The sequence below is a fragment of the Pteropus vampyrus genome, unplaced genomic scaffold (assembly GCF_000151845.1).
Source record: "Pteropus vampyrus isolate Shadow unplaced genomic scaffold, Pvam_2.0 Scaffold53, whole genome shotgun sequence".
NCBI classification, from domain to species: Eukaryota; Metazoa; Chordata; class Mammalia; order Chiroptera; family Pteropodidae; genus Pteropus; species Pteropus vampyrus.
This window is the reverse complement of record NW_011888834.1, coordinates 9669292-9684011: the sequence shown is the minus strand read 5'-3', so window position 1 is coordinate 9684011 and position 14720 is coordinate 9669292. Positions and strand designations below refer to the sequence as shown.

Sequence of the window (14720 nt, the reverse complement as noted above, 5' to 3'; positions counted from 1 at the left end):
AGGAGCTTTATAAATAGCCAAATACAAAGTGAACACCAACTTTCAGCAGAGTTCTTTCAATAATAAACATTTATCAGGTGCCTACTACTGTGTGGCATGCACTGGATGAGTTACTATGGTGAATTGTTAAATCTCACCATTTCACGTTTTGCTGCATAATTTAAACCTTCTCTGTACAAATTGCAATTTATTTGGTAAAGGTGCAGTTTTTAAATAGAAAAATAAATATCTTGGAAAGAGATGGTGAGAATCTTTAGATACTGATTTACCAAACTGGAAACACACACACACACACACACACACACACACACACACACACACACACGCACTTAAAGAGGTGTAGAAAAACAAAAGTAGAAAAATATACAGGGTTATATAATTTAACTAAAAGAATTGAATAAGAAAAATATTTGGATAAGGGCAACTCCCAGTCTGTGGTAAAAAGAAAATCTTCTTTAACTCTTTCTTCAGCTTCCAACTACATTCGACCTCGGTTCCCTTCAATTTTCATTCTTTTAGCATTTTCACCTGAGGCCCTGCTCCCTTGCCTTTTACCTTTCTTCCAACTCCACATGAGAAACTGAGAGTGAAACCTGAGGACACATCATATTTTTAAACATTTTCCTTATAGGCACCGTGCTCTTATTCACCAGGGTTAAGTGAGAGCTGGTTTATAAGGATTCTAGTAGTTCTGGGCTCTTCTCAACAATATTCAAGTTGTTTATGGATGCAGATAACTGAGTGATATTGGAATTTCAAAAAATTATTATTGTTTATGGTTAAATTGAATGGGGCTGTTTGGGGGCTATGACTTTTCTGTGGCCCTTTCAGGGGGTTCATGAGGTCAGAACTATTTCCATAATAAGGTTGAGACAGGCTTTATTTTATATCTATTTACCAACCCTAGGAGCATAGCAACAAATTCATTTAAAATGGGAAATTCTATATGTACATGGAAAAATAGTCTTTGAAAAGTTTAATTTAGTAAAGCAGAATTAATTTATTTTCTCTTTTTTCTAGCTTTATTGAAGTACAATTTACAAATATGATTGTATATATTTAAAGTATACAATGCGATGATTTGATATACATATACCTTGTAAAATATTTACCACATTCAAGCTAATTAACACATCCATCACCTTGTGTAGTTAGTTACCTTTGTGTGTGTGTGTGTGGTGAGAATGCCTAAGATCTACTCTGTTAGCAAATTTCAAATATACAATGCAATATTATTCACTGTAGTCTGATCCTTAGAACTTATATCTGAAAGTTTGTACTCTTTGACCAACATCTCCCCATTTCCTTCATCCCTCAGCTTCTGGCAACCACTATTCTATGCTGAAGCAGTAATTATTTTTAAATAACCAGTAAGTAGTCAGCATGTCAAAATTAATTAAATTTTTATAAAGAAAACTGATTTCTACAAAGAAGTATGAGTTTAAATAGCATTTGGATATATTCCATTAGGTTGTGTTAATCTTTGTTGAAGAAAAAAAAAGGAATGACACATGTTAAAAATGGTGAGGCAGACTTCATTCAGGACCATCTTCATAGGCCTAGGGACCACTGCAATGGGATTTTACAGTGGGAGAGAGAGATTGTGCTCAACCCCGAATACAGCATGTGCAAGTGGGATTTATAGCAGAGTAGGGGGTCAGTGAGTAGAAAATAACTAAGAGAAAACATCAGGGTCAAGAGAGTTCTGGGTAAACTAGACTAACCGGATTTCTGCTGAAGACAGTCCAGGTTTGCCTGGGGCCTGGTGGAAGATGAGGGGGATTCTGGGTAAGCCGACTTAGCAGGGTTCTGGCTACAACTAGGTTTTATAAGAAAGTGCATAGACAGGCCTAAGGGAAGATTCAAAACACTCACTGAAGTTTGGTCAAGCAAAGAATCTTTGTCACCTTATTTAAAATTGTGTTTTAGTATAATCATTTGGTTTATATTTACTTATTTTTGTCAATTTTCTTATAATAAAATACTGTTAGAGGGGGAGATAAAATAGATAGAAATTCTATAAAATACTAAAAATTAATGTACATCAATTTAAGCAAAGTGTCCAATAACATTATTCCCTCAGATGTAAATGTATACAATTTTAGGCTTATTTACAACCCTATTTAATGTTAAATCATTACAAATGGTGTTTCATTTTATTGAAAGAAAGGATTTAAACAATTTACTTATATTAAAGCTATTTTATTCCTGTTTTAAATTTATTTGCTTAATATAAATCTATTCTGTAAATCAGTTTCATAAAATATAAAAATTATTGTTTTTCTTTAGTCTGAGTGCTCTCTATAAATTTTTATAGGAAGGTGGGTGTGCCTTTGGCAGAGGCTATTTTCATGCAGCTCTGCTTGTGCAGATTATAGAACGTGAATTTCTTTCTCTAAAAATAGATTGTCACTTGCCTGGTGACTCTCTCAAGAATCTCTCTATGCCAGAATGATGCTCGACTTCTCATACTCATTCAGAGGTGCAGTATATGGATTCTAAACATTGCATCTAGTGCTTGCTTCAGCAGCGCATATACTAAAACATTGCATCTATAGAAATAGATCCAAATATATTATAGCATTAAAATGTTTTTCCTTATGATTCAGTGATGTGAAAGAAACTGGAGATTCTGCATTGAATTGGTACACACTGATAGTTATTTTTAAAAGTGGAATTCTAGTGCATTGGTGGTATAGGGCAAAACTGTTACTTACAGAGGCAGAGGCCCAAGGAGCCTATGCCCACTGTAGATCTATATATTGCAAACTATTTTTATTTTTCTCATTGTTCATGAACTGCTCTGCTAGTCACATTTGCATGCATGCTAATTTAACAGGTACCTGTTGCCATGGCAGCACAGAACAAAAATGAAATCTATTATCTTATGAGGTGAGAGTTCCCAAGTGATACAGGTGCAGGCTGGTGAGGCCTTTTTGCTTTGTATAGCTCCCAAAGTAAGAAGCTGGGTCTGTATTAACAAGTTCCATGGGCGCCGTGGGATTTGTCTTAAGTTGTTCTTCTTTGTGATCCTGCCTACCTTAATACATTTACTAGACTACAAGGATTCAACTCTACTTCCACTGATAACATGGCAACCATATAGTGGTTTACATAGAGACAAATCCATGTAGAAGAATTTTCTAATATTATTAGCTGATAAGTCCATGTGTTTTTGTGTTTCTCTGTACCTAGAGAGCGGCCGATAATGATAACAATTCTCACTGCCTTTTTGACTTTTTGAAATAAAGTAATTGCTGAAAATGTGACTTTTTTTCCTCTATGCATTTTCTAAAAACAAGATGTTCTATGAGACAACTGGTATTCAAAGAAAACTTCCAGAAACACTGCTAAGTATAGAAAAAATGTCCTACTGTTATTTCTGTCACATCTGTTTATTGTGTATTTATCAAATATTTATTACGTGCAAAGTGTTATGGTGGACTCTCTGTGGGATATAAAAGTTCATGGTCCATGGTTAGTGAAACTGAACCCACATAAAGAAACCAATCAAGGGCAAAGGACGAGCACAAGCTGTTCCATTGTTTGCTCCCTTCCTATTTTTTTTTCCCCAATTCCATTTACTAGATGCTACTTTTTAAAAAAAACATGTCTTAGTATGCCACCATTATTTTGTTTATTTGACCCTTCCCAGTATAAAACAGTATTTTGGAGGAGCTTTATAAATAGCCAAATACAAAGTGAACACCAACTTTCAGCAGAGTTCTTTCAATAATAAACATTTATCAGGTGCCTACTACTGTGTGGCATGCACTGGATGAGTTACTATGGTGAATTGTTAAATCTCACCATTTCACGTTTTGCTGCATAATTTAAACCTTCTCTGTACAAATTGCAATTTATTTGGTAAAGGTGCAGTTTTTAAATAGAAAAATAAATATCTTGGAAAGAGATGGTGAGAATCTTTAGATACTGATTTACCAAACTGGAAACACACACACACACACACACACACACACACACACACACACACACACGCACTTAAAGAGGTGTAGAAAAACAAAAGTAGAAAAATATACAGGGTTATATAATTTAACTAAAAGAATTGAATAAGAAAAATATTTGGATAAGGGCAACTCCCAGTCTGTGGTAAAAAGAAAATCTTCTTTAACTCTTTCTTCAGCTTCCAACTACATTCGACCTCGGTTCCCTTCAATTTTCATTCTTTTAGCATTTTCACCTGAGGCCCTGCTCCCTTGCCTTTTACCTTTCTTCCAACTCCACATGAGAAACTGAGAGTGAAACCTGAGGACACATCATATTTTTAAACATTTTCCTTATAGGCACCGTGCTCTTATTCACCTTTTGCTCCACCTGCCTTTATAGTCCCTTGACTGTCAGCGTCAGAGTCTTGTTCTCTGCTACTCAAAGTGCAATTCAAGGACCCAAACCAGTTCATACCAGCCCACAATAAGTTCAAAAATTACAAGTAGACATTAAAAACTGATGACCATTTGGTAGAATAATTTTATCTATTGAATCTAATAAAATATTGGTATTCTTTCAAAACTTTCATTTCTGTAGTAATAAATTGTTTTATATTCATTTATTATTATTTATTTGTATTTGTATTTTATTTTATTTTAACAAAGCAATAATCTACATGGATTGTAGAGCAAGGTGGAAGAAAAGACAAAAACACCTGGTCTTTCACTACTGTTTGAGAAGCACTGATCAAATATCGTCTCAGTTTCTCTAAAGATGTCTTTTGATTTCCTACCTTCATGCCTTTGCCTATTTTTTTAGCTAGCACTGCCTGTCTCTCAAAACCCCACTGTGATATCCTCTCCTTCATGAGTTTTTCTTTTACACTTACACTGACTCTTACACTGAAGTTCTTTGTAATTCTGCTGAAACCTTACAACTGGTATTTATTAAATGTCATGTTGTTTAACATTCTACACAGATGCACTTGCTTGCAGTACCGCCCTGGAGGCTGCATCTGAGAGACACGATCAGGATGGATAAAAGCATGGACTTGGAAGACATAGACATCGGGGTTAAAATCCTAGTTCTGTCATTTATGAGCTGAGGGACCTGGGGTCGGTCAGCTAGCATTTTTGTGCCTCAGTTTCCTCATTTGTAAATGAGATTATTGGTAGCATCTACCTCTTAAGGTTGCTTTGAGGATTAAATGAAACAGTATGTGTGAAGCCTTAAGTGTAGAGTTTCTGGCACATAGTAAACATTCAATAAATGACTGCTCTTATTTTTTTTTTATTATTAATATTAGCAGCACTTTTAGATGAATTTTTATTGCCTTTGTTCAGGCATTGCCTGACTTTAGTCATTTAATCACATTGTTTTGAGGAAAAAGAAGATATGAAGAAACTTCCGCAATTGCTCCAATATACCCATTTTTTGAAGACGGCTAGAATTGGTGGTGTTCAAAGGGTGGAAAGTCATTGGGTATCTGTAGATTTCTCATGAGCTTTGGAGAGCTAGTCACTGCAGCAGAGGCTTCCATGTTTAGGCACTGTGAGCATGACGCAAGTTACTCATCTGATACTTTTTCCTACAGGCAAAACTAACACTACCAAAAGGAAAATGGAATTTAAAAAAGAAACTTCAGAAGAAGGCAATATATCTAAAAATATACCCACCAACAAAAAAATTTGGCTGGAACACCTGGATTTTTCTGAGTATAATTTTAGTTAGGTAAACATTGAAAAGATATATTTTCCTAAAAGAGCTAAGAGTAATTTTGTGGAAAATGGTGTAATCTTCAGATTCAGAAGATCAATTTTGTTAAAGATTTTTCTTGTTTTAAAGAATGAGACATAAATTTGAACAAACTGCAGTAATGATTATCAACACTCACAGTCACTTAACTGACAACTTTTACCCTCAAATAGTCTTCTTTGTAGGATAATTATCTAAGAGCATGGACACTTAGACGTGAACTACAGTGCTAATCATGCAAAAGTTAAATGAAATGATTATTTTAATAAGTGTATAAACCATGTTAAAGATTCCTACCTATTTAAAATATGCTTTTTTAGGCTTTAAAAATAGGTTAAACACAAGTAAAAATAAGCAGAATTGTATTCAGTATGTAACTAAATTAAATACCAAGCAAAATGCCACTAAATTTAAGGAAGTGGATTATGGTTTTGTGGTCAAATTATTTTGGGTATATTGAATGTGAATTCAAAAGGAAGACTATATACAAAATTCTGAGAAGAGGTAGGTGGCAAGATTTAAGATCTATTTAAGCCCTTGTTAGACAAGAGCAATAATATAAAGACATAATTTACCATAGTTTGATGATGAGAAAAACAAAGTAAAACCCAGATTTGAGGCTTTACAAACTCATCAGTAGGTGTACACACACTCACTCAATACATGTGAACATACACATCAAGTACGTGTGTAGATTTGAATAAAAGGAGTGGCAAACATTTTCTGGAAGAGAGGTTGAGTTGAACATACACGTTTTCAATAAAAGGGTCTGTTAGACTTGCATGGCACAAGTCTGTCAGGGAAGTGGTGAAATCATCACAGACTGTTGAGTGATTCAAAATTAGATCAGATGAAGCACTTTAAAAAAACCTTGTAGGAAACAATCTAATGTTGGGAAGGCAATAAAAAGATGACTTAAATTGGTCTTTTCCACCTCTAATTTTTAATGCTTTTTATGTAGTTTAAAAATAGAAAAGTATAGTATTTATGGAAGTACTACAGTTAGGGCCTAAACTCTAAAGTGCTTATTATTTAACATTAATATATACATGACTCGTATGGCTATGTTTTAGAAACAACAGAAATGTAGTTATATATCTTGGTCCTTTCCCAACAATGAAAATGGAGCTTAGGGTTCAGAGCAGTATTTACGAAGTGGATGGTAGATTTGTCCATAAGGCTTAAGCTCTAAACACATATATCCAATATAACAGACTGTGATCTTGTAGTCAGAATTAAATAGGATTTAATGCTTTTCCCATATATAATGTGATTATAACTGATGTAAATATTGATGATGATGATGATGATGACAAAATGGCATATCCTTTAAGAAGTATTAACTAATATATATTTTAAAAAGGGAGATTGAGAAGCTGCTGAGAAGCAGCTTCCAGAAGAGTTATTTTTCATGTTCTCCCTTTACCCTGATCTTAAGTGAAATAACTGGCAATCAGATGCAATGACTTTATATCATTTGATTTCTCATATTCAAAGGCAGTCAAGATAGTGTATAAATGAATGAAATCAAGTAGAAAAGCCTCAATAAATTTTTCTCATAGTTTCTAATTTAAACTTTTTTCATTTAACCTATAGTGATTTGCTTGGGGCACTCTTGTTCACCGTTGGGGAACAAGAAGTGCAAGCAAATGCACTTCAGCCGGCGGTGGAGACTTCCTCTTTCCTGCAGTTGGCCTATGTGACCTTTTGGTAAATCATTGATTAGACTTATGAGCCCATGGATCAGCTGCCTGGAACCAATCCTGACAGAGGCCTTCCTTATCTGTAAATTGTTTTTAGACCAGCAGTGCTCTCTCTGAGCTGTCCAAATGCTTTAGTGGCTCACTGACCACCCCTGCCCCATGTGACTGGTTTTATATAATCTTCATAGGAAATTTGTTTTGCTAACTTCTCTTATGATCTCTGCTTCTCTAAGTATTCTATTTGATACAAAGTCTACTTACATGCAGAAAACAGAGAGGAAGTTCATTTGCCCAGTTCTTAGAGTTTGCTGTGATTGTGAGACACAATTAAATGACCACTTTATTTTCCTCTGGAAATGGTGGTGGTGGGGCAAATTGCTCGTGGCTGGCCATGAGCAATGTCTTTCTTGGTGCCTAGCCCACTGGTAGGTGGTAGAAGATATTTAGTAAATTTTTGTTGGATGAATGAATGAACGATCATTTCAAAGGTGGCTAAATTTTGGTACTACTCTTTCTGCGTTCCTTTCTTTGCAACTAGTCTCCTAGAGTGGCCAGCCCCAAGGGATCTGCAAAAACACAGGAGAAAGAGAAAGGATGGGAATTTAGTGCCACAAGAATAAAAGTGACATTCTGTATGTAGCCACCTTTTGAATCATGAGCATATGTACAATCTTCCACTAGCCTTAAACTATTCAACATGACGTATTGGGGAAAAAATCATGGAATTTTGGAGACAGACACATCTGTGTCTAAATCTTAACTTTCCTATTAACAAACATTTTATCCAAAGCAGATTATTTAACCCCTCTGAGGCTCAGTTTTCCTTCATTAAAATGGAGAGATTGCCTTTTGCCTCCAAAGCTTGTTTTGAGCTAAATCACTTCATATCGTGTATATGTGTGTCTCAACAATGGTAATAACAGTTTTCATTTCTTGAATATCTTCTAGATGCCTGGGTATATAAATATTTTCACTAATATTTAGTATATAAATATTTTCACTAATCTTCCCACTAACTCTTCAAGGTGAGTAGTGTCTTTCTCACTATACAGGCAATTAAATTGAGAGTAATGTAAAGGAACCTATATAAGGTCACAGAGCTAACAAGTGTGAGAGCAGAGAAGTGACTTTAAATTTATCTAATTCCTGAGCCCGGGTTTTAATTTACCCTGATTAATAAATATTATTTCCTTCCTTGCCCAAAGAAATGGAAATTACACAATTTTCCCTTTTCTAATTAATCTTTGTTTACCCTCGTCTGTATGGTAGTAGCTCTATTTCCTATAGTAAACCCCAAAAGGCCCAATAGTTTTGCTCATTTGAGCCACTGAGATAACTCAGGTTTTCTATGACCCAACCCAAGGGAGAAAACAAATTATAGCCTTCTGGATATGTAAAAGTACAGCAGTTTCTACCTTCTGTCATGAATAGGGTCAGAGATTCTTCTGGCTGTGCATATACATGTGATGTCAGTGGGAACTTTGAATATTAAGGGTGGAGACGCCTAACTGTCTTTGGAGCTGTTAGCAGAAGCTGGAAATGCTTATAACTATAGCTGAGTCAGAAGAATATGAACCTTGGACTTATTCTCACAGTTGCCTTTAATTAAACGAGCCTGGCCCTATTAGATTTTGGCAAGTCAGCTATTCAGAAAGCACCAGCTTTCTGGAAATCTAACTTTCTCAAGTTTTGTTTCTACTCAGTTTCTTGGATTTTGTTTTTGTTTTCCATTGTCAGATTTATAATCGCTTAGATACGAATTGCTGTGGATTCAGACCTCGAAAGGAAGATGCCTGTGTACAGAATGGACTGAGGCCGAAATGTGACGACCAAGATTCTGTGGCTCTAGCACACATTATCCAGAGAAAGAATGACCCAAGGCATTTGGTCTTTATCGACAACAAAGGTTTCTTTGACAGAAGTGAAGATAACTTAAACTTCAAGTTGTTAAAAGGCATCAAAGAGTGAGTTTTATGATGGAGTAACATATGTGATATATCAGATTTGTATTAAATAAGTAGTAAAGTTTTGAAAAAACTCACATCCTATATTTGATTGATTTAACCCTTGAAATGAATTTTAGATGTAGAATCTGGGAGTGGAGGGCCAGAAAATGGAAACGAACCCAAGCGGAACAGGACAAGAATGCCCCCAGGGTGCCACTGTCACCAACCTACAAAGCTCCTGGCTACATTTTACCTCCATCATGTTGATTGGCCCTCACCGTGAAAATCCATGTGGATTACGCTGGAAGCATGCAAGAATCTCTAGAATAGGAACTGGCAAAACAGGGATAAACAGGCAGCAGAGGCTCCATTACTAGAGCATGGGACGGGGGAGCTAACAGACATGTAGATATTGACATGGCAGGATGTCTAAAGGCATAATAAGCTCAAGTGACTTTAATAAATGTGGCGAAAAAATTAGTCAGCTGAGTAGAACACTATCCAAGGACGGCAGCTGTTTAATTCAGATAGGAGGGTTTTTGAACATTTGGAAATACTTCCAGTAGACATAGATTATGGGAGAGAGTATCTTGAATTTACATTTAATGGAAAAAAGGAAACTAAGACAGTTGATAGTGACTGTAGAGTCTGAACTATTCAACCTGCTCTAGAGACTGAGGCTAGATTTAAGGCCTCACCTGTAGCCACTCTTCACAGTCTTCCTACCTTAGTCAGAAATCAGAGTGACTAAGAAATGAGATTTGAAAATAGAGGAGTGAATTAGTAAAATTGTTAACCAGCTCTGTGAAGATAAGTGCTGGCTGGAAAGCACATGAGCAGCTCTAAAAGTCCAGTAATTTTTTGCAGTACATGTGGTGTGCATGCTGTTGCGATTACTTCTGTTAATAATACTCTGAAGAGTACAATAGTTCTGAGAATTATTGCTGAGAATTAGGTAATGTGAATTTTATGTACTTTTAACCCTAGAGACATTGAGAGTTTCATGAGCCCCAATTTCATGAGTTTTTGCCATGTTTTGCCCTGTTAATACCTGCTCCTCACATTTCTTTGTAGATTGAAGGTAGACTATACCTTCAATCGTCTCTCTTCTAGGTGTCTAAACTAAGGAAATTTTATGTGTAAGAAAATTTGCACACCTAAGGCATTATTTTGGAGTTGATATTATGGCATCTTCTTAAATCCCTAAATTTTCTCTTAGAATTAAGAGTACCTGTCCATCCATTCATATAAATATAAATACTGTTTTATTTATGCTTTCAAAGAAGATTTAACTTTAAATACATTATGAGGAGTAATGAGTTTAGTTAACTCATCTTTGAATATGTAATTTACACATCAGAAAACAAAAAGAATGACTTTGCTAACCCAGATTTATACGTAGAATAATCCTATTAATCAAATCAGTATAATGCAAAGACAAATAATTTTTTGATTTTCCTTTATGAAAATAACTCGCCACTAAAGAGATCCCTGGTTTTAAGAGTTTCGTCTCATACATTCTGCCACAGCTAAATTAGTTGAAGGGCCATAGAGTTTTTAAATCATGAGTTGTTAATACTGCATAGAGCAAAAATGCTTACTTAATTAATACTATGGCTACTAAATTACATACTGAATGTCTTCAGGGAGCTCAGAACACCTTATCAGCATTATTTAATTCCACAGTTACTTAGACTCATTAAGCACAGCCAGCTCTGTGGCCTTTGGGCTTTCTGCAGCCTCAGAAGTGCGGGGGCACCTGGATCCCTTGCATTCAAGCCCCCTGAGTGCTTTCCACAACTTGCTCCATTGAAATTTGGAAAAGGTGCTTAGAAGGCTTGAAACTTCTGGCAAACTGCACTCGATACCAGTATATATTCTTGATTTAGTTTTTACAATATTTTCACAGTATTTTCACCAGCATTTTAATGAAAGCTGGGAGAGGCCAAATTAGTCATTCAGCAAAATATTACTAATGATTTGGATCCAGAAATTTTACTAAGTCCTCTAGATAACATATGTGCTAGACCCCTGGCCTTAGTCTTTCTATATGAAGAGCAGAAAGCACAATATACTTTCTTAAGGTCATTCAGTAAGGATCCTTCTAAATTAGCCCTACATTTTCCAGAGAGATGGTTCGTTGTAGAATGCCCTGGCTCTAAAATCTGCCTTTTGCTAAGTTTATTTAGCAAACAATTTAGTTTCCAGTTTGATAAAATGCTCCCAGATCCTCAGAATTCCTGAAATATAAATCTGAATCAAGGACAATTCTTTACTTAATTGGGCATTTTGTTATGATTCTTTTCCTTTTTACTACATATATTTTGTATTATTTCACATTAAATTTAGTCCTGCAACTTCTGCTCAGGAAGGGAACTTGATGGAAATTGTTAGCATTTTGCTTCTCATATTTTCTTTCATGAAACCTTACATTGACACTTATGAGAATACTATTCTCCTTGACAGATTAAAGTGGCTTCCATGGGTGAAATGGAGTTTAAGATTGAGGAAAGTATTTTTCCTGGAATAACAGAATCCTTTTTCATTCTGTGCCTCTCTTTGCCTACATATAATGACTTTAAGTAATATGTTAGCATGTCATGTTCTCAATGGTATTCAGTTCCCTTGTAACATATTATTCTAGTATATTTATTAAGAGAAGTATCTGCTTGACAGTGACAAAATGTTTTGATTCTCAAGGTACTGTTTGATGATGTGATTTATGCCAGATTAATGAAGGAAAGAGCAGTTGGGTAAGGCATATTTCCAAATAATTACTAAGAATAAAATATCATTTTATCTTTTCAGGTTTCCTGAATCTGCAGTTTCTGTTTTGAAGAGCCAGCACTTACGGCAGAAGCTCCTTCAGTCTCTCTTTCTTGATAAAGTTTATTGGGAAAGTCAAGGAGGTAGACAAGGAATTGAAAAGCTTATCGATGTAATAGAACAAAGAGCCAAAATTCTCCTCACCTACATCAATGCACATGGGGCCAAAGTATTACCTATGAATGAATAATAAAAAGATGTCCTGGCTAGAGTACTAGATACATTTGTGTGTTTTTGTTTTTAAATCAAGTACACAAACCTCAAGTCCTTTTAGAAATGAGGCAATGTAGATTAATACATAAAATAAATGAATTTAATCAAGTGTATGTGACTGGCCTGAGCACTATAAGCCTACTTATAAAGAAAAACATACTCCTCAAAAAGTTTGCTTATATTTTTTTACTAACATCATGTCATGTGAGTCTCAACATCTGATTGCAGAATATATGCAATTATTATTCTAACTAGCTTTGTAAAACATTTGTCATGTTGTTTAACAGAACAGTATAAACTGACTCCTTTAATAAATTATATTTATGCCATTTTTGCTCGTCTGACCAAATACTGATGGGAATGATTCTTGACATTTTTTTGTTGTTGCCAATTAAAACAAAGTAGTCCCAGCACTTACCTAACTCTACAAAAGAAAACCGAGGCACATGATCTGCAAATACATTAGTGCATACAATGATTCTAAATAGAAATGGTGAGTTATTTGCAAAACAATCAGTGTATATTTTATTGTATCTATAAATAATCAGGCATTTCTGTAATTCTGAGCAACGAGAATCACATATTCCATTCCTTTTTAGAAATTTATTTTGTCAGCGTAGAAATCCAAATTTGACAATTTATACATTAGGTAGTTTACTCTCTCAATTTTGGTACAATTTATGTCTAGTGGCTTAGAAATTAAATAATTTTAAGGTATGAAGTTACCTATTTGAAGCTATACTTACGGAGTATCTTTTTTAAAATGGAGGCTCTTTTTAAACATTTCGTTAGTTTTAAAAAGGATGAACTATAAATTCTGTACATTTCATTAATAATAGTGATTTCTTTAAATTCGTTATGTGTAATTACGTTTAAACTAATTTAATTGATATTGCCTAGATAATGACAATAGGACCAGATATTGAGTGTGTTTGAATATATTGTTTGGCTTATTCCAATATGAGAAATATGAACAAAATAAATTAAAACCTGGCTCTGATAAATTCTCTTCAAGGAAAGCACATGATTAGAACTAAAATGGCAAATTTAGATATTATTAAACCTTAAATAATTCTCTCCAAACTCCCTCTACTAAACTTTTAATTGGGTGGAAGGATTTGGAGCTATAGTATTTGTGTGTTGGGTCTTTATATCCTTGGAAGATACCCACATCATCATATAAGATATATAGATGTTCATATAGTGGTTTCAAATCTTGAACAAATCACTACTCTCCCACCCCCACACACCTGATACCTTATTTAAAAGCTGATATGCTGACTTTTTCTTTCCCTGAAAGTTTAAAAATACAATTTAAGAATGTTTTTAGTAAGAGGAAGAACATATCTATAGATTCTAATTTATACAAAAGTATAGGGGCAAAATGTTAAAATCACATGTTAACTACAAAAGAAGATAGACTAAGGAGATTGGGATCATTTGATCATCTAATTATAACTTTATCAGACTTTTTCAAATATTACATTTTAGCCCGCTTATGTGCTGGGCTGACCTTTGGAGGTTTGGTCTTCAGACCATTCTCTTGTTTGATTTTCTTTCTGTAGAACTGATTTCCTCCCTCTGATCCTGCAGCTTCAGAGTACACTGGCTGTGTCGAGTCTCCACTTTTAAATACAAATACCCATTGTATCTGGGTTTTTTAAGGTTGCTTTTTTTCTCTGTCATTATATTGATGAAAAATTAGCCTAACAAAAGTTTGGGGTCCCAGGTTCTACTTTGAGCCACTGACATGAAATAACTGTCAAGTTGCCTTACACCTTGTCTTATCAAAATGGTATATTTGCATTTTAATACGTTTTTATGGAATATATCATTTTCATCCAAATTTGTGACATTGGCGGTAGGAATTCCAGGCTTCTTAGAAGTCAACTTTAATTTTGTCTCAGACTACCTGCTTTTGGGCAGCTTGGTCCTCTCATATGTGGGTCTGGCTTTGTTTATTTGCATTCCAAAATACTTAACATTAAATAAAAGGTTTGGGAACTCATGTTAGTTTTAGTCACCTTTGCTTTTCAACAATGTGTTTTCTTTTATAATCAGTGAATAATTCATACTGTATTATTTTTTAATAATGGATAGCTGAAGGCCAGGCTTTTAATTCTAATAAGCGATGCTCTTCTTTTCTCTTTCTGAAACAATGAGAATACTCTGTGCCTTTCACGTGTACTCAGATTATGCCGTGATTTGGTTCACATAAGTGCATTATGTGATTTATTTATAACTTGATAAATTTAAAATAGAATTACCTTCGCAGACATACAAAGTTGTGTGATTTATTTTCTTTAAGCTGATGACATGAAAATAAATG

The 14720-nt window shown here is 34.7% G+C and overlaps 1 protein-coding gene across 4 annotated transcripts in view; it reads left to right on the top strand.

The window, feature by feature from the left end:
- The window catches only part of FAM198B (family with sequence similarity 198 member B), a 46703-nt gene extending 32304 nt beyond the window's left edge, over positions 1-14399 (top strand). For all 4 annotated transcript variants that reach the window (XM_023530766.1, XM_023530764.1, XM_023530765.1 and 1 more), the window contains 2 exons: positions 9144-9370; positions 12161-14399. In XM_023530766.1, the coding sequence (XP_023386534.1) occupies positions 9144-9370; positions 12161-12368 (435 nt within the window). In that variant the 3' untranslated portion in view covers positions 12369-14399. The remainder of the gene's footprint in view (positions 1-9143; positions 9371-12160) is intronic.
- The last annotated feature ends 321 nt before the right edge of the window (positions 14400-14720 follow it).